This window comes from Porites lutea, chromosome 3 (genome assembly GCF_958299795.1).
Source record: "Porites lutea chromosome 3, jaPorLute2.1, whole genome shotgun sequence".
In the NCBI taxonomy this organism is placed as follows: domain Eukaryota; kingdom Metazoa; phylum Cnidaria; class Anthozoa; order Scleractinia; family Poritidae; genus Porites; species Porites lutea.
In genome coordinates, this window is record NC_133203.1 from 6,413,444 (window position 1) to 6,437,579 (window position 24,136).

The 24,136-nt window shown below is 40.5% G+C and overlaps 1 protein-coding gene across 1 annotated transcript in view; it reads left to right on the top strand.

Moving 5' to 3' along the window:
- Positions 1-24,136, top strand: part of LOC140930299 (PHD finger protein 14-like) — a 42,313-nt gene that overhangs the window by 10,715 nt on the left and 7,462 nt on the right. Inside the window, exons 11-20 of the mRNA XM_073379982.1 lie at positions 61-126; positions 3,340-3,408; positions 4,137-4,215; positions 4,585-4,629; positions 6,163-6,215; positions 6,883-6,961; positions 7,660-7,766; positions 9,725-9,820; positions 10,394-10,479; positions 12,241-12,372. Of these exons, the coding sequence (XP_073236083.1) occupies positions 61-126; positions 3,340-3,408; positions 4,137-4,215; positions 4,585-4,629; positions 6,163-6,215; positions 6,883-6,961; positions 7,660-7,766; positions 9,725-9,820; positions 10,394-10,479; positions 12,241-12,372 (812 nt within the window). The remainder of the gene's footprint in view (positions 1-60; positions 127-3,339; positions 3,409-4,136; positions 4,216-4,584; positions 4,630-6,162; positions 6,216-6,882; positions 6,962-7,659; positions 7,767-9,724; positions 9,821-10,393; positions 10,480-12,240; positions 12,373-24,136) is intronic.

The following is a 24,136-nucleotide window of genomic DNA, read 5'->3' on the forward strand; positions in this document are numbered from 1 at the left end:
CTTTACATTAACTTTGGTGATGTTAACCTGACAATGTTCTTTGGTTGGCTTTCCTTGCAGGATGTTGCTGATCCTTTGTTTGCGCACTGTAGACTTCATGCAATTAAAAGGACATCAGATAGCAAGGTGAGAAAAACACCAAATACTTGACCATATTTGCAAAATTGCCAGTATGATGCAGTTGGGAATTCTATAACGAAGTAATGGATGAAGAAATATGCCGTATGACAGAAACCTTTCTCTTAATGAACACCTTTAAAAGACAGACAACTTCCTTAAACAGAAATCTAAGGTTTGTCCTTGTTTTTGTTCTTTGAATGAGACACACGCGTCCCTAAAATGCCTGCTGTTCGTCAGTCATTTCTTTGATTCTCTACAAGATGGACACCTCCCTAAACTGGACACCAAGAGTTGCTCCCTACCGTTCTTCAGCCATTTTCTTTGACTCTCTATAAGACGGGGACCTCCCTAAACCGGACAGCAAGTGTTAGTCTCTGCCGTTCTTCAGTCGTTTTCTTTGACTCTCCATAAGACAGGCAACTCCCTAAACCGGACACTTAGAGTTGGTCCATGCCGTTCTTCATTCATTTTCTTTGACTCTCCATAAGACAGGCAACTCCCTAAACCGGACACTTAGAGTTGGCCCCTGCCGTTCTTCAGTCGTTTTCTTTGACTCTCCATAAGACAGGCAACTCCCTAAACCGGACACTTAGAGTTGGCCCCTGCCGTTCTTCAGTCGTTTTCTTTGACTCTCCATAAGACAGGCAACTCCCTAAACCGGACACTTAGAGTTGGCCCCTGCCGTTCTTCAGTCATTTTCTTTGACTCTCTATAAGACGGAGAGCTCCCTAAACCGGACACTTAGAGTTAGTCCCTGCCGTTCTTCAGTCATTTTCTTTGACTCTCTATAAGACAGGCAACTCCCTAAACCGGACACTTAGAGTTAGTCCCTGCCGTTCTTCAGTCATTTTCTTTGACTCTCTATAAGACAGGCAACTCCCTAAACCGGACACTTAGAGTTGGCCCCTGCCGTTCTTCAGTCATTTTCTTTGACTCTCCATAAGACAGGCAACTCCCTAAACCGGACACTTAGAGTTGGTCCCTGCCGTTCTTCAGTCGTTTTCTTTGACTCTCCATAAGACAGGCAACTCCCTAAACCGGACACTTAGAGTTGGCCCCTGCCGTTCTTCAGTCATTTTCTTTGACTCTCTATAAGACGGAGAGCTCCCTAAACCGGACACTTAGAGTTAGTCCCTGCCGTTCTTCAGTCATTTTCTTTGACTCTCTATAAGACAGGCAACTCCCTAAACCGGACACTTAGAGTTAGTCCCTGCCGTTCTTCAGTCATTTTCTTTGACTCTCTATAAGACAGGCAACTCCCTAAACCGGACACTTAGAGTTGGCCCCTGCCGTTCTTCAGTCATTTTCTTTGACTCTCCATAAGACAGGCAACTCCCTAAACCGGACACTTAGAGTTGGTCCCTGCCGTTCTTCATTCATTTTCTTTGACTCTCCATAAGACAGGCAAATCCCTAAACCGGACACTTAGAGTTGGCCCCTGCCGTTCTTCAGTCATTTTCTTTGACTCTCCATAAGACAGGCAAATCCCTAAACTGGACACTTAGAGTTGGTCCCTGCCGTTCTTCAGTTGTTTTCTTTGACTCTCAATAAGACAGGCAAATCCCTAAACCGGACACTTAGAGTTGGTCCCTGCGGTTCTGCAGTCGTTTTCTTTGACTCTCTATAAGACGGAGAGCTCCCTAAACCGGACAGCAAGTGTTAGTCCCTGCCGTTCTTCATTCATTTTCTTTGACTCTCCATAAGACAGGCAACTCCCTAAACCGGACACCTAGAGTTGGTCCCTGCCGTTCTTCAGTCATTTTCTTTGACTCTCTATAAGACGGAGAGCTCCCTAAACCGGACACTTAGAGTTGGTCCCTGCCGTTCTTCAGTCATTTTCTTTGACTCTCCATAAGACAGGCAACTCCCTAAACCGGACACTTAGAGTTGGCCCCTGCCGTTCTTCATTCATTTTCTTTGACTTTCCATAAGACAGGCAACTCCCTAAACCGGACACTTAGAGTTGGCCCCTGCCGTTCTTCATTCATTTTCTTTGACTCTCCATAAGACAGGCAAATCCCTAAACCGGACACTTAGAGTTGGCCCCTGCCGTTCTTCAGTCATTTTCTTTGACTCTCCATAAGACAGGCAAATCCCTAAACCGGACACTTAGAGTTGGCCCCTGCCGTTCTTCAGTCATTTTGTTTGACTCTCCATAAGACAGGCAACTCCCTAAACCGGACACTTAGAGTTGGTCCCTGCGGTTCTTCAGTCGTTTTCTTTGACTCTCTATAAGACGGAGAGCTCCCTAAACCGGACAGCAAGTGTTAGTCCCTGCCGTTCTTCAGTCATTTTCTTTGACTTTCCATAAGACAGGCAACTCCCTAAACCGGACACTTAGAGTTGGCCCCTGCCGTTCTTCAGTCATTTTGTTTGACTCTCCATAAGACAGGCAACTCCCTAAACCGGACACTTAGAGTTAGTCCCTGCCGTTCTTCAGTTGTTTTCTTTGACTCTCTATAAGACGGAGAGCTCCCTAAACTGGACACTTAGAGTTGGTCCCTGCCGTTCTTCAGTCATTTTCTTTGACTCTCCATAAGACAGGCAACTCCCTAAACCGGACACTTAGAGTTGGCCCCTGCCGTTCTTCAGTCATTTTCTTTGACTCTCCATAAGACAGGCAACTCCCTAAACCGGACACTTAGAGTTGGCCCCTGCCGTTCTTCATTCATTTTCTTTGACTTTCCATAAGACAGTCAACTCCCTAAACCGGACACTTAGAGTTGGTCCCTGCGGTTAAACTCTTCATAAGGCGGAAACAAAGACTTTGTTCCTGCCGTTCTTCATTCATTTTTCTTTGGCTCTGTATAATGCGGACGTCACCCTAAAACGGACACCTATGGTTAGTTCCAGCCGTTCTTCAGTAATTTTCTTTGACCGTCTTTGAGGCGGACACTTTTCTGTGATAGAGAGAATGTTGGTAGTTTAGGTTTTGAAAATTTGAACTTTAAACAAAAACATCAACTTTTTGTCGTTTGTTTTTTTTTTCTTTTTTCATGGAGTATGTATTTGCAATGAGAAATTCTGCAATGGATTGAAGCAACATAGATATTGTTTAGTGTATATTTTTTTTTAGTTTCTTTCACTGTACCTTTTTCGTGTTCATTGTTTGAGCAAATTTCACTTGCACAATGTGTTACAACTAAGTTGTTTTGATTAACAGAATATTTTTATATTTTAATTTTGTTTCCTCTGTGTGTTATATATTTTTTTCCTTAGAGACGCACTTGGCTAGCCTACCAGTCGCGCTACAAAAAAGCTGCTGAAAGACGATCAGCTGAAGACAAGGTATAGATAAACTTCCTCTCTGGGGTAGCCTGCTTAGCAAGCGTTTCCGCGCGAGTTTGTCGAGGACGTTGGGAAGAGAGCGGTAAAAAAGAATGCGGGCAAAGAAGAGAAAACGAAGCTTTTTCTCTCTTCTTTGCATCTGGATTTCTCTCCTCTTTTTGTATTGAAAATAGAGCCCGCTAAAATCTTTTGGACAGAAGTTAAAGCCACAATTCTGTTTTCCATCCTTAAAAACATCCAAGTGTCATAAATACTAAGTGCCTACATTTCACGGCAATTTTACCGCGAAATTTGCCATTTAGTGTTCACCTAACAAACAGTGTCCCTACTTGAATAGAACCACTCAGAAATGGACATGACAAATCTCCCTACTCTCCAAAATTTCTAGAATCATGAATTTGAACCCCCCAAAATCTATCTCTAATATCTCCTTCATTTTGAGTTCCGAGTACCCGCAGGGGGTAAACAATGCATCTCCCCGGGACATGGTCACTAATGACGATGTGGTCGTTGATGAGCGTTATCTGACCCTTGGAACTCCATGGCATCGGGTCCCAACAAAATTCGTCTCCAAGGATGTAAAAATTCAGCAGGGTGAATGCTCATTTTCAGTCATGTGTAATTCCCATTCCCGTCCAACGCGAAACTGGAGGAAAGCTTAAACAACGGAAAAGTTTGAATGGTTACCATTTTTCACGGTTCTTTCGGCCTCCTTTATATACTTTCAGGAAAGAGTAAAGCACTGTTTGGAAGCTGTCCGCTCAGACGTTCAAGCAAAAAGAATGAAGAATACACCAAAATACTATAGTAAGTATAATCGAATTGTTTAGTAAATGTTAGTTTTCAGGCTTCATCTCAGCGCTCAAAATACTGCACATGACAAGAAACCTTACAGTGCTCTATTGTGGGTAGGATATACACTACAATAATGTGTGCATCATATTGATATTCGGCACATGAGAAGTTCGACGTATGAATCCGATTCGAACTTTCGCCCGTTTTATGCGACTGAGCTGGTCGAATTTATTAGTAGGGTATTAAAACCCAAAGTAAAATCGTTCAATTTAATTGATTCAAACGTCGAACTTGTCATGCCCTGAATCAAATGATTCGATTCGGCGCCTGAAAAATACGACGTTTGAAATTAAATTAAATTTTCCTTATTTGTTTTGCCAGCTCCTTCGGAGAAGATTCCTCGCCTTTTGAACACCTGTCCTGGAGGTAAGGAGTATGAAAATTATTAACGTAGTCACGTGAAATTATTCTCCTAAAAAGGTCAGCATTTCGGGCGTGCTGCGGGATGTTTCGGGGTGGGCTGCCGGGAGACACACCTTCGCCCTTTGGCCGAAGCTACGAGCGGCGACCGTAACCGTAAACGGCGAACCGCAATGTTAAGTCTGGTAGACTGTTCATAGTCCCCTGTTTTTCCGTAAGATCGTCGGGATCGAGCACCTACCCTTACAGGCGGCCATCTTGGTTTCCAATGTAACTCAGTGATATAGTCTGGGGGTGAGTATCAAATCTTGAATCAATAGAAAAGAGGGCGCTAAAAATTATTTTTCCTTCTCTGTGCTATGAGGACGCGCTCAAGAAATCAGGCTTACTTCTGCTGCACCAGAGGAGGGGGGATGCGTGCATAACATTTCTCAAGCGAAGTTACTCTTCTTCCGACCTGCTACGAAACTTAGTGCCGCGAGTTGCACACACAAGACCGTATGCCCTTAGAACAGGAGAAACTGTTTCTGTGCCTGCCTCCTCAAGAACTAACAGATTTGGAAATTTTTGCACCATCAAATACCAGAATCACGTTTAAAATACCGAAATGTGATATGTCTTAACATTAACAGTTATATCTACGTGTCATAATTCCGAAGTATTTGTATGTAATTAATGACCCGCCTTGTAATTCAGTTTATGCTACAAAAAGAATGAATAAACGATCATTGTTATTATTATTATTAGGTGGTAGGGGACGGTTTCGAAGGAGGCTATTTTTCCACCGCTATCGTGTGTGATTTATACGTTTTTTTTCAATGTCTTTAGGCTTTGTATGACATTTTTTTCCTTCATTTATCTATACCTGGAGTTTTGAAAACCGGGTAAGCCAAAAAAAATTAACTCATTCTACTACTTGGCAATTTAAAACAATAAAAATCATCAAAGGCCGATTAAAAACCTTTATCTGACGCCAGGCAGTACGTTAGTGGCCCCTTAGTGGCATCTCACCGAGTCCCAATTTAAAATGACGCAAATTTTGGAACATTTAATCAGCAATCTGACCTGTGTCATTTCAGGTCTACAGTAACTTGCCTAAGAGGGCAAGTCTAAAATACATGTTCAAGACTATGTAAAATAAAATAATATGCTCCGTTTATATCACTGGTCAAGTACTGAAATGCTTAAGCAAAGACTTCCTTGTAAACTTTCCAAAATAAAAGTCATTCACGGTTTATTAGTTGCAAGTACCACGGAAATAATAAAAACAGGCTAAGACAGAGGAAGTTGTGATAAATTACAAAATGTTTGCTAACCCGGTTTTCATAATTCATGTAGATCTATACATTGAACAACCGAGTCCTTACAAACGAAATCGCAAGCGGTTTTTTCCACTGTCCTCCTCGTTGGACTACTTGTTTTGCTTTGATTGCTCTAGAAATCTGATAGTCGTTTTCTGAACGGCGTTTGCAACAGTCATTTTGTCTTTACTTTCTTTTTGATCCTGACTTCGATTCTGTCAAATCTTTTATTCCACAGCATGCCGGCAGCTTTTCAAGAAAGCCCAGCTCCTAGGTTACACCACAGGACAGGTAATCTTTTTATATCAGCTTGCACAGGATCGGTACTTTGCTTAGTGCATTAGCGTGCCCGATGGTTTCTATAGAAAATGCTCGATTCCAAAGTTTTGAGTTTAGATCAACGATCATTTTTAAAGCGCTCAAAGTTGAAAAATGGTTTCAAATCGCGCGGCCAAAATTCCAGGTAAGTTGACCGATGACCTGAATAGCCTAATTTTGTTTGAATGGAAAATCATTCACTCAAAGCAAGTTTGGCGGAGAGTAAAAAAGAGAAGTGTCGTGCAGGACGATATTGCTTTGCTGGAACTCCATTTCCACTTCCTTTCTTGCCTTCCCTACCCTTTTATCGGCATTAAAGTTAGCTAGACTTTGTTCATGTTTTTCTTATGCTCTTAGGCAAGGCATTCCTCCCCGTCCCCCGAAGTGAGGTTTGTGCCTTTGCTCCACTTTCCGGTGCGAAAGCTGGCTTTGTTTGGGGAGGGGATGGGGAGGTTAGGATGGTGAAGAGTGGAGGGGCCTGGATGGTTTTGTTCTCCAAAGTGTAGCCCACTTCAAGGGTGTCGACAATTTTGTCGTTGACTGTTCCCATCGATAAGTCATTGTAGTTATGGCTTAACCAGACTTTAGGTTATTTTAAAGATGTGGGTGAATGGTTTTCTTCCAACCTTCCTTTTTTCAGACTCAGAGTATTGTAAACGTTCGGCGGAAATGGTTTGTCCAACCTGCTCTCACAGGCGAATTTGTTCATTATTATCACGGTAAGTATAATGTTAACATTTTTTTTTCACCTAGTTTATATTTATAATAAGGGATGCATCTTATAGAGAGTCCAAGAAAATGACGAACGGCAGGGACCAGCTCCAGGTTTCCGGTTTAGGGAGGTGTCCGTCTTATAGAAAGTCTAAGAAAACGACTGGAGAACGATAGGGACCTACTCCATTGGTCCTGTCTTGGGAGGTGTTCATTGTATAGAGTCCAAAAAAAAATGATTGAAGTGTCCTGTCTAGAGAGGTGTCCGTCTTTTAGAGAGACCAAGAAAATAACCGGGGAACCGTAGGGACCAACTTTAGGTGTCCAGTTTAGGGAGGTGTCTGTCATATAGAGAGTCAAAGAGTCAAGAAAATGACTGAGCAACGGCAGGGACCAACTCTTGGTGTCCGGTTTAGGAAGGTGTCCATCTTATAGAGAGTCAAAGAAAATGAGTGAAGAACGGCAGGGACCAACTTTAGGTGTCCGGTTTAGGGAGGTGTTCATCTTCTAGAGAGTCAAAGAAAAATGAATGAAGAACGGCAGGGAACATCTCTAGGTGTCTGGTCTAAGGAGGTGTCCATCATATAGAGAGTTTCAAAGAAAATGACTGAACAACGGCAGGGACCAACTGTTGGTGTCTGGTTTAGGGGGTGTCCGTCTTTCGGAGGTGGCCGTTAAAGAAACGTTCACTGTATTTCTATGTCAGATCGAAGTGCTCGATTGAAAGAGATGCAGGAAAGACAGGAAGAACTTGAGTCAAACAATAAAAGGTTACAACAAGAGGAACAGGACTTGAGAGAGAAATATCACGAGGTTTGAATTCTCACATGTATGTAGCTCGCTACAACCTCGGACAAAAACTGTTGAAGCCTATTACAAAATACCTATTTTTTGCACTCGTCCTGACCAAAACAGCTTACCGTAGCAAAATGAAAAACTGTTCCACCCCTCCCCTATTCCAATTTTGTTTGTGGTAACACCAGAAATGCACACGTGAGCTTTTAGACCAAACAACTTTGAACAAGGATTGGAAGGGGGGGGGGGGGGGGGGGGAGGCGACTTTGTTCCCGGTAGAAATGATTGTAGTATGGCGCGAAGTTACGAAACACATGGAAATGTCGAATGAGCTTTGTCCGGAGTTGTAGAATGCGTGGTTAGACATTCAGAAATCAGTGGCGGATCCAGGGGAGGGCCCTGTGGCTTGGCCCTCCTTATTTTTAGACGAAACAGAGGCCCGAAGAGCCGAAAAAAATTTTTTGCTATGCTTTGCGATTGGTGGATTTTAATCCGTTTTGTGTGTTTCCGCGTTTCAAGGTTACTTGTGATCGTAATTTTGATTGACGGCAGCGGAAAACGTAATAGTGAGAGCGGCTTTTGAACATCAGAGTTCGCGTGTTTTCGAAAAGCGCTGTAAGGTTCTATCCACATAAGAGCAAACTTGTACAGCAAAACAAACGTTTGATGTCGCTCCCGGGATCGATGGCATAAACTGAGCTACTGATAGGCACTTTAGAAACGAGAAGGAACGGGAGCCGAAATGTGTCCCGCAATTGTTTCTTGGGTCGTAACTGGGTACGCGCCAGTAACAGTCCCAGACGTCTTTGCGAAAGTTTACTCGGCCCATTTTCCCTCTTGTTTTTAACGTGACGAATACGATGGTATAAACTGAGCTACTGATAAGCACTATTGAAACGAGAAGGGAGCTGGAGCCGACATGTGTCCCGCAATTATTCTGGGATCGTTACTGGGCACGCGCCAGCACCAGTCCCAGAAGTCGTTGAGAAAGTACACTAGGCCCATTTTCCCTCTCGTTTTTAACGTGACGAATACGATGGTATAAACTGAGCTACTGATAAGCACTATTGAAACGAGAAGGGAGCTGGAGCCGACATGTGTCCCGCAATTATTCTGGGATCGTTACTGGGCACGCGCCAGCACCAGTCCCAGAAGTCGTTGAGAAAGTACACTAGGCCCATTTTCCCTCTCGTTTTTAACGTGACGAATACGATGGTATAAACTGAGCTACTGATAGGCACTATTGAAACGAAAAGGGAGCTGGAGCCGAAATGTGTCCCGCAATTGTTTCTGGGATTGTTACTGGGCACGCGCCAGTACCAGTCCTAGACGTCTTTGCGAAAGTTTACTCGGCCCAGTTCCCCTCTCGTTTCTAACTTGGCGAATACGATGGTATAAAAGCACTATTGAAACGAGAAGGGAGCTGGAGCCGAAATGTGTCCCGCAATTGTTTCTGGGATTGTTACTGGGCACGCGCCAGTACCAGTCCTAGACGTCTTTGCGAAAGTTTACTCGGCCCAGTTCCCCTCTCGTTTCTAACTTGGCGAATACGATGGTATAAAAGCACTATTGAAACGAGAAGGGAGCTGGAGCCGAAATGTGTCCCGCAATTGTTTCTGGGATTGTTACTGGGCACGCGCCAGTACCAGTCCTAGACGTCTTTGCGAAAGTTTACTCGGCCCAGTTCCCCTCTCGTTTCTAACTTGGCGAATACGATGGTATAAAAGCACTATTGAAACGAAAAGGGGACTGGAGCCGACATATGTCCCACAATTGTTTCTGGGATTGTTACTGGGCACGCGCCAGTAACAGTCCCAGAAGTCTTTGCGAAAGTTCGCTCGACCCAGTTCCCCTCTCGTTTTTAACGTGGCGAATAACCAAAACACTTGCCCGAGAAGACCCTTAGCACTATAGAATGTGAGGTCCTACTATCCATTAGAATTTTCTGTTTTATTTGTGTTCATCATCTCTATCAGTTGACTGAAACTATTCAGCTATTGGCAGAAGACATCCTTGAAAGGAGACAAGAAACGACACGGCTTCACCGCTGCTTGTGTAAGCTGGCGGGCAAGGTAACTAAGGTCTTCTTTCGTCTTTATGCATTATAGTCAAGCGCGCGGAGGTCGATGAGAAGAAGGAAAGGCTGAGCGGAGGCCCATTTCCTTCTCTTTTCCCTTCTCATTGGCCCCAGTTCCTAGTGGCGCAAAGAGACCTCTGTAGAGGATATACGCCCAAGATGAAGGTGTCACTTTTACAGCATGCGTATGCACCTTACTTGAGTCAAGAGTCAAGGTTCACAAATTATCCGCTCTGGAGACCGTTTTCGAAAAGCTTTCAAAAGCGCCGTGGACGCCGGGGCAAAGCGGAGGAAAAAGGTGCGTTTTTGAATTTATGCGGGGTAAGTGAGCACAGGGTCTTGGCGAAAACTGTTCGCGCGTAGGGGCGCGCTGCTTCTTCCTTAAATTTTTTTAAAACTCGAACAATTTCATTAGTTAGTTAGTTTCCTTTTTTTTGAAGGCTTACAGAACTTAGTTTCCTGTCCTATTACACAACGTATCAATGAAACGTCTCCTGTACGGCTCGCAAAAGTGCCTATTTTCATCCAAGAAAAGGCTTTTTTTGCTTTTTGTTTTTTATCTTTTCAGGAGCTAACTCAGCCGTCCGTATTGGAATCCAAAAAAACGAAGACGGCAGCTTCACAAACAAGGATGAAGCCTTTAAAACTCCACATGTAAGTGACGCTGTATTGGATTTGATTACTTGTAAGTCACGCAAAGTCGGCGTGACTCCTTTGCTGTGATACAGCTACTTCGAGAAAGGTTGTCGGAAAAAATGCACGCGACAATCCCGAAAAGTATTATGGGAAGTTTTGAGTTCACTGTTCTTCAAAGAAATTTGAAAGAATGGCACGAGAGGTCCATGGACGTATGTTTGCGAGTGCTAAAGGAAAGCAACAAAAGTAGGTTCGACAGCTACATTGTCAGGAACAGTGTATTGATTATATCCCATATTACCTTTCGGGATTGTCGCGTGCACCTTTTTTTCCGACAACCTTTCTCGAAGTAGCTGTATACAGTAAAAACCCGCGACTAAGAACTTGTTAGGCTAAAATTTGAAACTACTTCTTATTTTCTAAAATCTGTACACCAGGGCAAATAAGATAAGTCAACACAGTTCAGGATCCTTTTTGGAGATATAGGTGCCTTATCACTGCAACTACAATACTAATTTAGTATGCAAATTTTGTATAGCAATAAGCTGGAGACATTTAAATACTCTTGGCTACAATATAATTTGTTCTTAAGAAAATAAGAACCTAAATAGCCTAAATTTGTGCTTATTACCATTTATGTAATTATGCAGGTTCTTAGTCGCGGGTTTTTACTGTAGCCCGACTTTTTAATGTAGCATTTCTCAATGTCCTTCGTAGTTATAGAAACTAACGCCCTAAGGCCTTATAAACGTTCAAGACTTCGCACTCAGTTTTCACTTTGCGCAAAATTTTCGCGATTCGCGCTTGGCTTTTGAAAAAACATACCCGACTCTAATCTTTAACTTAACACTTGTTCCCTGCATTCACTGTTTTTGTGGTCGACTCTAAAAGTTTTATATGCTTCTGATTGGCCTGTATTTCCGACCCTTCCCATCCCCCTCTCCCAGAACCCTTCTCTATTGCGCATGACAACGCGGAGTCAAAAGCGTGAGCTCTGGGTTCGAGATTAATTAGCTTGAAAATAGGTCATTTCCACGATGGCCTCATTTTACTACTTCTACCAGAATCCTTCAGGGTTTTGCTTTTTTGTGCAAATTAGGGGTTTTTGTTATTTAAACCTCACTAGGTTAACCAAATTTAAATACAGTCGACTCCCGATAACACGAACCCTCGCTAACTCGAACCAAAATCGATTTCCCTTGGATTTCTTTCATACATATACCGTAATTTTACCCTCGGTAACTCGAGCCCTCGATAACTCGAACCTTCCGCTCACTCGAAGTTATTTTTGCTTCCCTTCAGATGACCTCTACATAATTTTACCCTCGATCTTAAGCGCCTGACAAGTCGATCAAAAAAGAAAAAAAGTGTGTACTGCAGTCCGAAATATTGAATTTGATATTTTAAAACAACTGTGTATTCTTTGTCTTCACTTTTTGTTCAGTTCAATTCGACTACAGTGTATAGCAGCCCTGTATATTTTAATTGAAGTTCTGTTTTCTAAATTCCAAGTGTGCATGATACTAGTATTCTTTCCCCATCCCATTTTCTTATTTTCTCATTTTCGGTTACTTGATTCGAACTCTCGATAACTCCACCCTTTTTAGATTTTCCTTGAAGTTGTGAGTTATCGGGAGTTGACTGTGTCGACTGTCTTAGTAGTAATAACACGTCATCGTACAAAATGCGTTTTCCGTCGGCTCGAATAAATGACCTGTTTAAACAGGAAGAGGAAGTTATAACATAACCTGAATGTTTTGTCACGTGTTTCCCCGGCAGGTGCAACACGTGCAAAACAACTGAGAATCAGCATCAACTGGTGCAGTGTGACACGTGCCACTACCACTATCACCTGGCATGCGTCGATCCACCTCTAACGCGCATGCCTAAGCGATCGGCCAAGTGTCTCTGGTGAGTAAAGAATTAACTCCCATCTTTAATTTTTTTTGACAGATGAAGATCGGGGAGAGTAGAAATAGCAATCCATGGGTTGTCGCTAAAGCGAAATAAGGAAAAAAGGGGAGAGGGAGAGGAGAAAAAAAAGGATCATCTCTCTTTCTCTTAGCCTCGCCCCAGTTCTCCTCTTTTTTTGCAATTCAACATCTTCGTGACGTTGGCTGGTAGCGTAGAGGCGTTCGTTAACGCGCGGATAAGTAACAGATTTGCTAGAGTCGCCACGAGAGAAACTACAAAGTTAAAAACATAGAAAGCAAAGAAGAAACTTCTTCTGAGACGAACAATGAGAGAATTGGTAACAAAAAATCCAGTATTCGAGTGCAGTACTGTTCAGCCATGGTTTAACTTGCTAGATTATATACATCAAGTTTTCCTTTTCGATGAAATATCTATATTGATTACGCCTCCGTTTATTAGCTACCTTTCATATAAGCCATCTGCTGTGACACGTCATATAGCTGGTTCTTTAACTAAAGCCTTAGACTCAATGTTTATAGGTAGAGTGCAAACAGAAGTTCAGTCTGATCGTTGATATAAATTTTAAGGGTTCAAATGCTGAGTTAAATTGTGGAAAACAAGGCCAACTCAGAAAACAACGGGAACGCCGGTTTTGCGACAGTAGTATTAAAAACAAAACAATTAAACACCGCAATATATAGTCCGTTTTCATCAAGTTCCAATTATCTCTCTGTCCTTAATTGCCGGTGACATGTGGGCTGTTCCCCGCTAAGTAGAATTTCTTCTTTAATTGACAACGGTCGGTGTAAGCTTGGAAGGGGAGTTATTTTCTCTTTAATAATTCATCCGACCAGCAAATGATGTAGATATAAAATAATCATGAATTTTATTTAATTCTATACTTTTATTTAAACTTATAAGGAATCTGACGTAAGTTTTCAGTCAGCATCTTTGTGGTAGTTCAAGGTGTCGTCGACGAGGCGTTTGAGTCTTCAAAGTCGAAAAGGTTTCTGAAAAAGGACCGAAACCTAATATTTCGGGCTCTTCTCGTCCTCCTTCTTCTTTCTTTGAGATAAGCCTGAACTGGGGACTCACGACAATGTAATCTGAAACTCTTCTCAAATGCCAACGAGTAGTTGTGTTCTTCTCTAAAGAGCCTTAACGTGGCAACTATCGCTTTAGGTACGCCGTAGGATGCGTCCTATCTAGTACCCAGATTTTCCACGGTCAAGCGAAAGAGAGACCTTGTATTTTAAATCGAGACATACGTACAGTTGTAAGCAACTTTTTTGTCTGGCGATTGCTCAGATGGAAATCGTTTCCATCTTGAAAATTCGCCATTTTGTCACATTTTTACTTTTTCTTTGGTAGTAATCGGTACATATACAGTTTTTTAAGTAAGTGCCCTAAAGGTTTCTTGTTGTTTCACAATTCAGAGAGAGCAATTGTATTTTAAAATGCGTGATGACCGTTCGTCACGTTCTTATGTCTCCGAAATCAGATAGTGGAATTTGAAATGCTTTTTCAGGGCGAAGGTCTAAGACCATTTTGTGCAAGAACTAATCTTCTTGGTCACATATTAACCCTTTAATTCTTAACTCTTGAATTGTCATTTGTTGGCCCTACATGGCCCTACAGGTTTGCTATAATAGTAGTTGGGAGAAGTTGTTAAAGAATCTGTGTGATCATGTCCCTAATTCTCATAACAACCCTGTTTTATAAAGGAGAGATATTACTTGGAGAAATTTGATGCTGATCATTCTTAGGGCTTAAAGGGTTAAGCACTGTCAGGCCATCACATGACAAAATCCTCATATTAAAAACAGCAAGGGATGAAAGGCCTCACATCTTCACCGGCGTGAAACCTGTGAAAACCTTTTACATATTGCTTCAATGAGGACAATAACAACAACAATCTTTATTTGGTCTCACTCTTGCTTAACACTAAATTACGACAATGAAAATATTAGAAGTAAAATTCGAGTACTGGGTGCCTGGAATAACTATAGGGGCTAGCGGAGCCAGAGAGGAGAACTCTTTCAGGGATTTTACACTTTAAAAGTTCTACGATAGGTGGGCTGTTATGCCTGTTAAGTTGATACAGCTTCTATAAAGCCGACCAAAGAAAGGCTCAGTGCATTCTATACGCAACAGAGGAAAAATGCAACAGACAATTTAATCAGTTTGTGTGCTTTCTGTCCGTTTTATAAGATATGTCTGCTTAAAATCGCGTTAAGTTAATAATGATCATTTTCCATAGCTTCTGTTATCTTAAGTATCCGCTTTTAACATCTCCGTATAGTTGAGGTTTACTCGACCTCAGATCACAATGTTTAGCCGTTCACAGCATGCATTCTTTAAATATGTCCAGATTAGACTCTGGTTGTTTTGGATATTTATCGCGCCTCTGGTGGAGGCATTATTTGAATACGTTATAATGCTGTGTCCTTTGAATGTAGATTTATTACTCAATCGCTTTGTGAATGTGACTGTAGTCTATTAGAGGATAGTATTTAAAAGCTCGATATTTAAAATACCATAGCATTTACTTTGTTTACTAATCAATTGACTGGCTTCTTTGTGTTACTACATAATATATGCAGTTAAATATTAGGTTTACAAGCAAGACAGCGGTTTGGAATCTTACGATTCTCATCAGTTGCTATGTGCCCGTGGTTGGATGGTTGAGGTGAACTCTGAACCATTCCATACTGTTAGCCGTGATTTGATAGGCGTTTATATGTGCACCCTGGATCGTTTGGAGGATCGAAAATGGTGAGGGTTGATTGGCTCCTTGCCAGCCAATCAGGTTGTTGTAGTTTGGATCCATCTTTTCTGAAAGCTTTAGACACTAGGTTGCGTTTTTATTAAGGTCAAAATTTGGAAAAAATAAGAGTCTTGCCTTGCTTTTTTGTAAAGTATACAAACATATCGTTTAAATGTATATCTTTTATGATTGTTCCTCGAAGTCTTTATTTGCATTTACATCATGTCTTCTTATTTAGCTCTAAAACTCGGATATATATAACAAAACAAACACACATATACACAATGTGGAGCTGAAAACTCTCTATTTCAGTTTTGTCTGACTATTACAGAACCGTTTTCTCCTTTCTATCTCGAGGACATGAAAAACTATTTAAGTCTCAGCTTTTCATGCGCCGTTAGTCAGTTAATTATGCGAGTTCGCAAACCCAAAGTTGAATACAAATTAGCTCTACGGGAAAAACCCAAGGGAGCACCTGGACGTATTATTATATAAACAATTTTAAATCACTTAACAAGGATCAATTAAAACACGCGACTAACAATTGCTAGCAATAAAACCACAAGAGACATACCGTTTTAAAAACTTTATTAAAAACAATGACAAAAAGAGTCAAATACACAGCGATTTGTAACGAATGGAAATTAATTAATCTTCATCTTCGTTCTCCTCTTTAGAAGGGGAATAGAAATTGGTTTCCATGTAACCCAATGTTTAAAATGTTGAATTGAAATTCACATATGTTTTCTTGGTCTTTTTGAGTTGCAAGTCTATTGGTTTTCTTGCTAAATTCCATTTGGTAGAAGTTGTAGAAGGAATTAAGATCAAAGGTGTCTTTTTGTTTCTCTTTCCAGCCAGACCAATTCCGATGTCAAAGAGGCCAAACTTTCTCTTTCACACGTTTCCTTAGTCTTTGTAGCATAGCAAGTCCGTTGCATTTTCTCACTAAATTCCGTTTCAAAAAAACTTTGCTTTACATTTTTAGTTAAAACTATCCTGAAGTTAAGGTCTTTTCTTATGACATGTTCTCGTTCATGTGAAATAATTTCTTCAATGTGCTTTTTACACTTTGGCGAATCTCTCGGTACCGCCAGCAATAAACAATAGGATTTAATGATGAATTCAGGCAAATTAAAGAAACCTACCCAAGTCTTGACTGTGTATCTGATTTTGATGATACTTGACGACTTTGTAAATTCGAACATATGCCATGGTCGTTAGAACATATCCTATAAGGCAAATAACTACAGCTACCATCTCAATTTCTTTTGGAAAGAAAATAAATTGGATGGCGAGGACGCAACTTATTATCCACACAGATACCAACACTGTTGTAACACGTCTGGCCGTGACAAGCTCCTGATATCGCAAATGGAGCGAAACAGCGAGAAGCCTATCGCCTGCAATGACAGTAACATTCAGGAAAGATGCAGCGATGAGAAGATACACAAAATAGGAGATCACGCTTAAAACTGTTGGACAAAGGAAGGCTAAGTTGTCTCCCCTTGACGCCATCTTCCACACCACGGCAAAGATAATAGCCTGGATAAACTGCGGCAACAATCCAACTGCAAGATCAGAGAAAGCCAGACTTATGAACATCTTCCTGACGTTGGCTGGTATCGTTGAGGCCTTTATTAAAGCGCGGATAACCAAAAGATTTCCAAGTGTCGCCACGAGGGAAAATGTAAAGTATAAAACACAGAAAGCAAGGATGGAAGACCTGCTGTGATGAACAAGTTTTAAAAAGGAATCCAGCGCTTTACTGCAGTACTGTTCAGCCATGGTTTAACCTGTGAAATTGTATAGATGAATTTTTCCTTTTTGTAAAATATCCACATTGATTACCCCCTCGGTTAATTAGCTTCCTTTCATAAAAGCCATCTGCTGTGACACGTTATATAGCTGGTTCATTAACTAAAGCTTTAGACTAAATGTTTATAGTTAGAGTGCATACCGAAATTCTTATTGTTGGTACAAAATTTTTTTAAGGTTTGAAACACCGACTCAGATCGTGAACAAGGCCAACTCAGAAAACAATGCAAGGGGAAGGTTTTGTGAAATTAGTATTGAAAACAATACAATTAAACACCGCAATATATAGTCCTTGTCCATCAAGTTCCAATTGTCTCTCTGTCGTCCTCTCTCTCCCATAATTGACATGTGAGCGACTCCCTGCTAAGAGGAACCACTTCTTTAATTGAAAACGATCGGTATAAAAATAGAAAGTTAAATTTTCTAAAACGTCGAAAGAGTGAGTTTTTTTTCCTAACGGATCCGACCAGCAAATGATTTACACATAATAAAATAATGAGGGATTTTGTTCAATTCTATTCTTTTATTTAAACTTCAGAGCAATTTTTCAGTTTGAAAAATTTAGCACTTGTTCCTTAGTTTAAGGTGTCGTCAGCGAGACTTTTGAGTCTTCAAAGCCAGTGATGTTTTTAATTAAGGACTGGAAACTAATAAGCCTCAACTGAGGACTCACGACGGTGTTATGTAGTCTGAATGGACTAGCGCACAGCGAGCCCAATAACCTTGCTCGTTTGTAAGCTCTTCCCCACCAAATGCCAAAAAATCAGGATTCCATTGTATAAATATGGAACTGTCTTTTGCTCTCGATTGCCCAGAATAAAATGATACGCATCTTGAAAGTGACACGTTCGTCATGTTCTTGTGTCTCCGACATCAGTCAGTGGAAATTGAAATGCTTTTTTGTGGCGAAGATCTAAAACCATTTTATGCAAGAATTATACTTGTCACATATTAACCCTTTAAATTGTAATGTCTATATTTAAATTCTCATTTGATGTCCCTATACATTTCCTATAATAGTAGTTGGGAGAAGTTGTTAAAGAATCTGTGTGATCATGTCCATAATTCTCATAACCACTCCGTTTTCTAAAGTATAGGTATTACAAGGAGAACCTTGATGCTGATCAATCATAGGGCTCAAACGGCTAAGCACAATTAGACCGTCACATGACATTGTTCCTGTGATAAATTTGTGAAAGTTATAACGGTGACCACTTTGTTAGTCATGTGTCGTTTCCCAATTTCTCAACACCATTTCCATTTTGTAATAGACTATTCTTTTTTGTTTTACATTTTTCATTTTCTTTTGGCCTGAAGCAAGTCCATTAGTTTTCTTACTAAATTTCGTTTTCCAGACTTCGCGCAGACACTGAAAAGACTGTCAGTTCAATCTACCCAGATCTTTAATTCCTTCCTTATGACAGGTTCTCGTTCATGTGAAATATTTGCTTTACTGTGCTTTTTACACTTTGGCGAATCTCTCGATGCCTCCAACAATAAACAAAAGGATTTAATGATGAATTCAGGTAAATCAAGAACATAGACGCAAAATGAGCTACGAGAAATGAAATTTCAGAAGTGTTAGTCAAATACAATATTGTGCAAGGCAAAAAGGAAAAATAACAAGCTAAGAAAACTACAGAGACAAATATACTACTATAGGCGCACCTTCTTTGTCGGTGTGCCTTCCTTGTTTGGGCATTTTGAAGCTGATTTTGACTGTATATCTGATTCTGATGATATCTGACAACTTTGTAAAGACGAATGTACGCCACGGTTGTCGGAACATATCCTATAACGGAAATAACGCCAGCTATCATTTCAGTGCCTTTCGGGAGGAAAATAAACAGAAAGGGAGAGACACAGCTTGTTAACCATAAAGACACCAACACTATTGTAACACGTCTGGGCGTGACAAGCTCCTGATATCGCAGATGGAGCGGAACAGCGAGAAGTCTATCAAATGCAATGATAATAACACTCAGGAAAGATGCAACGGCGAGAAGATGCTGAAAATATAAAACCACAATCAAAACTGTTGGACAAAAGAATAAGGCAAAGTCGTCTTCACTTGATGCCATCTTCAACATCACGGCGCTGATAATAGCGGTCATAAGCTGCGAAGACAATCCAACTGCAAGATCAGAGAAAGCCAAACTTAGGAACAGCTTCTTGATGGTAGCTGGTATCGTTGAGGTCTTCATTAAGGCACGGATGGCCAAAAGATTTCCTAGAGTCGCCACGAGGGAAAATACAAAGTTTAAAACACAGAAACCAAGGAAGAAACTTCTCCTGTGGGAAACCAGTTTAATCCAAAAATCCAGAAATCGATTGCAGTTCTGTTCAGCCATAGTTTTACTTGTCACAATAAGCATCTATTTGTCGTGGTTAAGTGATATCTACCTTTATTACCCCCTCCTTTTATTAGCTTTATCTCACATCGGCCATCTGCTGTAGCGCGTAATAAAGCCGATCCATTAACTAAAGCCTTAGACTTAATGTTGTAGGTAAAGTGCAAACAGAAATTCAGTGTTATTGTTGGTGTAGATTTTTTGGGCTAAAACACCGAATCAAATTGTATAATACAAGGCCAACCCAGAAAACAATGCAAGGGGAAGGTTTTGCAACACCAGTATTGAAAACAGAACAATTCAACAACCCAATATATAGTCCTTTCCATAAAGTTCCAATTACCTCTTTGTCCATAATTGACATGTGTGCTGTTGCCTGCTGAGAAGAACCGTTTGTTTTATTGAAAATACTCGGTATAGAAAATAGAACTTAAATTCATTCTAAAACGTTGAAAGGGCGAGTTTTCTTCTAAACTTAACCGTCCAGCGAAATTTTTGAAATATAATAAAATACCTATGGATTTTGATTTTAAGCATTTTGACGCAATGTTTAGGTTTCAAAACGTTTAGCACCTGTTTTAGTAGTAGTTAATAAGGTGACGTCCAGTCAGCGAGTATTTTTAGTCTTCCAAGCCGGTGAGATTTTTATAAATGGACTGGAGCCTAACATTATGGACTGTTTTCGTCTGCCTTCGTCATTCTTTGAGATTTGTCTCAAATGTAGACTTGCGACGGTTTTTCTGAATGGACTAGCGCACAGCAAATGACCTTGCTTATTTGTAAACTGTTTTCGAATGCCAACCAGTATATGTGTTCGTCTCTATAAGCCTCAACATTGCAACTTCCGCTGTAGGCTTACGACAAGCCGTAGGACGCGTGATATCTCGTATCCAGATCTCCCACGGCCAAGCGAAAGAGAGTCTTCGCTTTTTTTAATGGAGACATGCATGCAGTTGTAAGCAACTACTTTGGCTGTCGATTGTTCGGATGGAAATCGATTAAACTTTGAAAAATGGCCATTTTGTCACAATAGGGCCATTTATACGAGGAAAAATAAGACGCGTCTTACATAAGACGCGTCTTAAATAAAGACGCGAACTGTACCATTTATACGGGCATGTCTTATCTAATAAGACGCGTCTTAGCTAAGCCGCGTCTTATTTTAGATGAAATGTGCCGTTTGTACGGAAAGTTCGCGTCTTATTTTTCCTCGTATAAATGGCCCTATTGTTACTTATTCTTTTCAAGTAATCGGTACAATCACGGTTGTAAACGCTAAAGTTCTTGAGCCATAGCAAACACAGTTTTGTCCACAAAGAGGGGAAAATCCTCTTAAATTTTTCTCTTTAAGAAGTTAGTTGACGATGAAAAAGGGAACTGAGTTTCATTAAGTAGCTGCCCCAAAAGGTGTCTTGTTTTTTCGCAATTCAGAGAGACCAGATCGTGTTTTGAAGAATTCAATTTTAGGTTGGTAGTTATTACAAAAATCGCCTTGCTTGTTAGTCTTAGTCTTTTCGCGCTGTAAGTCCATTACATTTCGTGGAAGTCGTAGACGGAATTTAGTTCAAAGGTGTCTGCTTTCAGGTTCTCTATTGAGAGACCAATTCCAATTGTATCGAACAATCTTCTTTCGTCTACGACACCTTTCCTTGGTCTTTGGGCACAGGAAGTCCATTCGGTACTTTTGAAACGATTAGGGCCGAAATATTTCCCGCATTTTCTTCTGGGGCTGTTACTCAAGTGGGGGAGCGCGATCTGCGCCGTCATTTTTGGTCATTTTTCCCTTGTCCCTAGTAACAGTCCCAGAAGTCTTTGCGAAAGTTAACTCGTCCCAGTTTCCTTCTCGAATTGCTCTTTCTCACGAAATTTCGTCTCGTAGAAAGTCGCTTCCTCACGTCATGTTCTCGTCCATGCGAAGTATTTTCTTCATTGTTCTTTTTACAATTTGGCGAATCTCTCGGTATCGCCAGCAATAAACAATTGGATTTAATGATGAATTCAGGCAAATTAAGAATAACGACGCATATCTGGCTATGAGAAACGAAATTTCAGAAGTATTAGTCGAGTACAATATTACAGAAGGCAAATAAGGAAGATAACAAACTAGAAAAACAAAATAGACAAATAAAGCATTATAAGCGGACTTCCTTTGTCTGAGTGCCTCCCTTGTTTGTGCATTTTGAAGGTGATTTTGACCGTATATCTGATTCTGGTGATATTTGACGACTTTGTAAATACGAACATATGGCACTGTTGTCAAAACATACCCTACCAGTAAAATAACTGCAGCTACTATTTCATTGCTTTTCGGAAGGAGAATGTATATCAAGGCAGTGATACAACTTGTTAACCATATTGATATCAATACTATAGTGACACGTTTGGACGTGACAAGCTCTTGATATCGCAGATGGAGCGAAACAGCGAGAAGTCTGTCGAGTGCAATGGTCGAGAGAGTTAGGAGAGATGCAGCGCAGAGAAAAAACAAGAGATAAGACGACAAATTTATAACTGTTGGACAGAGTGACGTTAAGTTGTAGTCTTCTTTTGATGCTGTCTTCAGTATCACAGCATAAATAATGCCGGCCATTAGCTGCGACACCAATCCCACCCCAAGATCAGAGAAAGCCAGACTAAGAAACAGCTTCTTCTCGTTGGCTGGTATTGATGACGCTTTGAATAAGGCGCGAATTAGTAAAATATTTCCAAGACTTGTCACGAGAGAAAACGCGATGTGTGAAACACAGAGAGAAAAGAAGACAGTTTCTCTGTAACGGGCAAGTTGTAGATAACCTTCCAACTTTTGATTGCAGAACTGTTCAGCCATTTTTTATCTTGCCAGCTGTTTTTCAAGCATTTTACCTTTGTCACCCCTTCTCCATTGGTTTTTTAAAGTAGCCGACTACTTTGACGCTCGATGCTAATGTAGACGGGTTAATATGCCTCAAACGCAGTGTGTATTGTTTGTAGAGTACAGAGTTGTAAGGTCGTTTATTAACATACGTAATGAAAACACAACGTTTAAAATGTGCAATACATGGTTCGTTTCCATCAAGTTCCAATTACCTCTTTATTGATAACTGAGATGCGAGTAGATTCAAGCTGGGAAAGATGTGCTTATTTAATCTAAAACGGCTGGTTTAACAATAGAAGGTTAAATCATTCTAAAAAGTTGAAACGGCGAGGTTTTTCTCTCAATTTAACCGACCAGCCGAAAGTCTTTGAAACATAATAAAGTAGTGATGGATTTTTTAAGTTCTATTCCTTTTTAAAATTTTTAAGCCATCCGACGCAAACTTTCAGTTTGAAAAATTTAACACCTGTTTCGTAGTTTAATGTGACGTCAGCGAGGATTTGCGTTTTCAAAGCCGGTGAGGTTTCAGGAAGGGCCTGGAACCGAATATTTTGGGCTGTTCTCGTCTTCCTTCTTTTTTCTTTCAGATAACTCTCAAATGTAAAACTCGCCATGTTTAAGTCTGGATGGACCACCTTACAGCGAGCGCGACTGGCCTTCCTCTTTGGTTAACTCATTTCTTGTCAAAATGCTTTTTTTTGTCCGTGTATAGACTAGGACGTTATATATCCAGAAACGTCCTTACATGAACACATTTTGTGAATGGGTGAACTTCTTTCGCGCCCCGCGACTACCTTTTCATTGATTTTTGGAAGGAGAATGTGAAATATAAAACAAAGAAAGCAAGGCGGGAAGTTCTTCTTTAGCGAGTAAATTTTAGCAAAAAATTCACCGCTTGAGAGCAGCACTGTTCAGCCATGGTTTAACTTACTAGTAAATTTAAATGAACTTTTCGTTCAAAAAATATCTACAACTGAATAATTATTCCCTAGACCGTATCATGTAGTTTTGCAGTACAGAACTGCTCGGTCATGGTTAAACCTGCCAGATGATTTACTGTGTGTGACTTTAGTTTAAAGGTCTCAATCAGACTCATCGGTTATAGGCTAATTTTGTTAAACAGCTGGAGACAAAAGGCTTGATTGGTCAGTAAATATGAAGGCCCGTCATGGTCAAAATTGCTTGATTAATTTTTCCCTCTTGATGAATTAATTTGATGAGTACCTGCTATTAATATTTTGTCTGTTTGTAATTATTTTTACCTATGCCTGTAATTATTTTCGTGTTCTTTTTAACTTTGCGTCACAATTATTTTTTCCTCACCAGGAATTAATTTTTTTATGTGCCGTCTTTATTATTATGTTTCTTGGAAACTATTTTTGCCCATTACGCAAATTATTTTACGGTTGCGGATTAGTTTTTTGTCTGCTATAATTATATTTTTTGGATAATTAATTGATTTTGTTGTACGTTTCTCATAATATAATGATAATTTAATTTTTTCCATTCGAGAATTATTTTTGTAATGCACCTAAAACAAACAGGCGACTCGTACTCGTCGATCACGTGCACTGGTGTTACGAGAGAGAAATGAACGTGGGTTCGCGATTTTCTTACAGAATCTAAAAAGCGTTCTTAATCTGTTGGCTAGTGCTGATGAGTTAGAGACAGACGTTCTGATTCAGACGAGGAGTCGATTAGTGGATGCTTCGGCACGTTGTCATTCCTGTTGAATGACATGTCGAATAGTTTCACAAATGCTACTGGTATTCCGTCAAATGCGATTCTAGTTCCTGTGCAGCACCTGAAGAATTCTTTAACCTACATAATTGATTTGCTTTCAAGTCGGATAGAATGCCGCAACAATGTAGATTTTTTACTCACTGGATATATCTTATTCTGCACCGCTGGATCTTTCACAGACAGGACGAGCTCGTAAACGCTATGAAATAACTAAAGACCAACTCGAACACT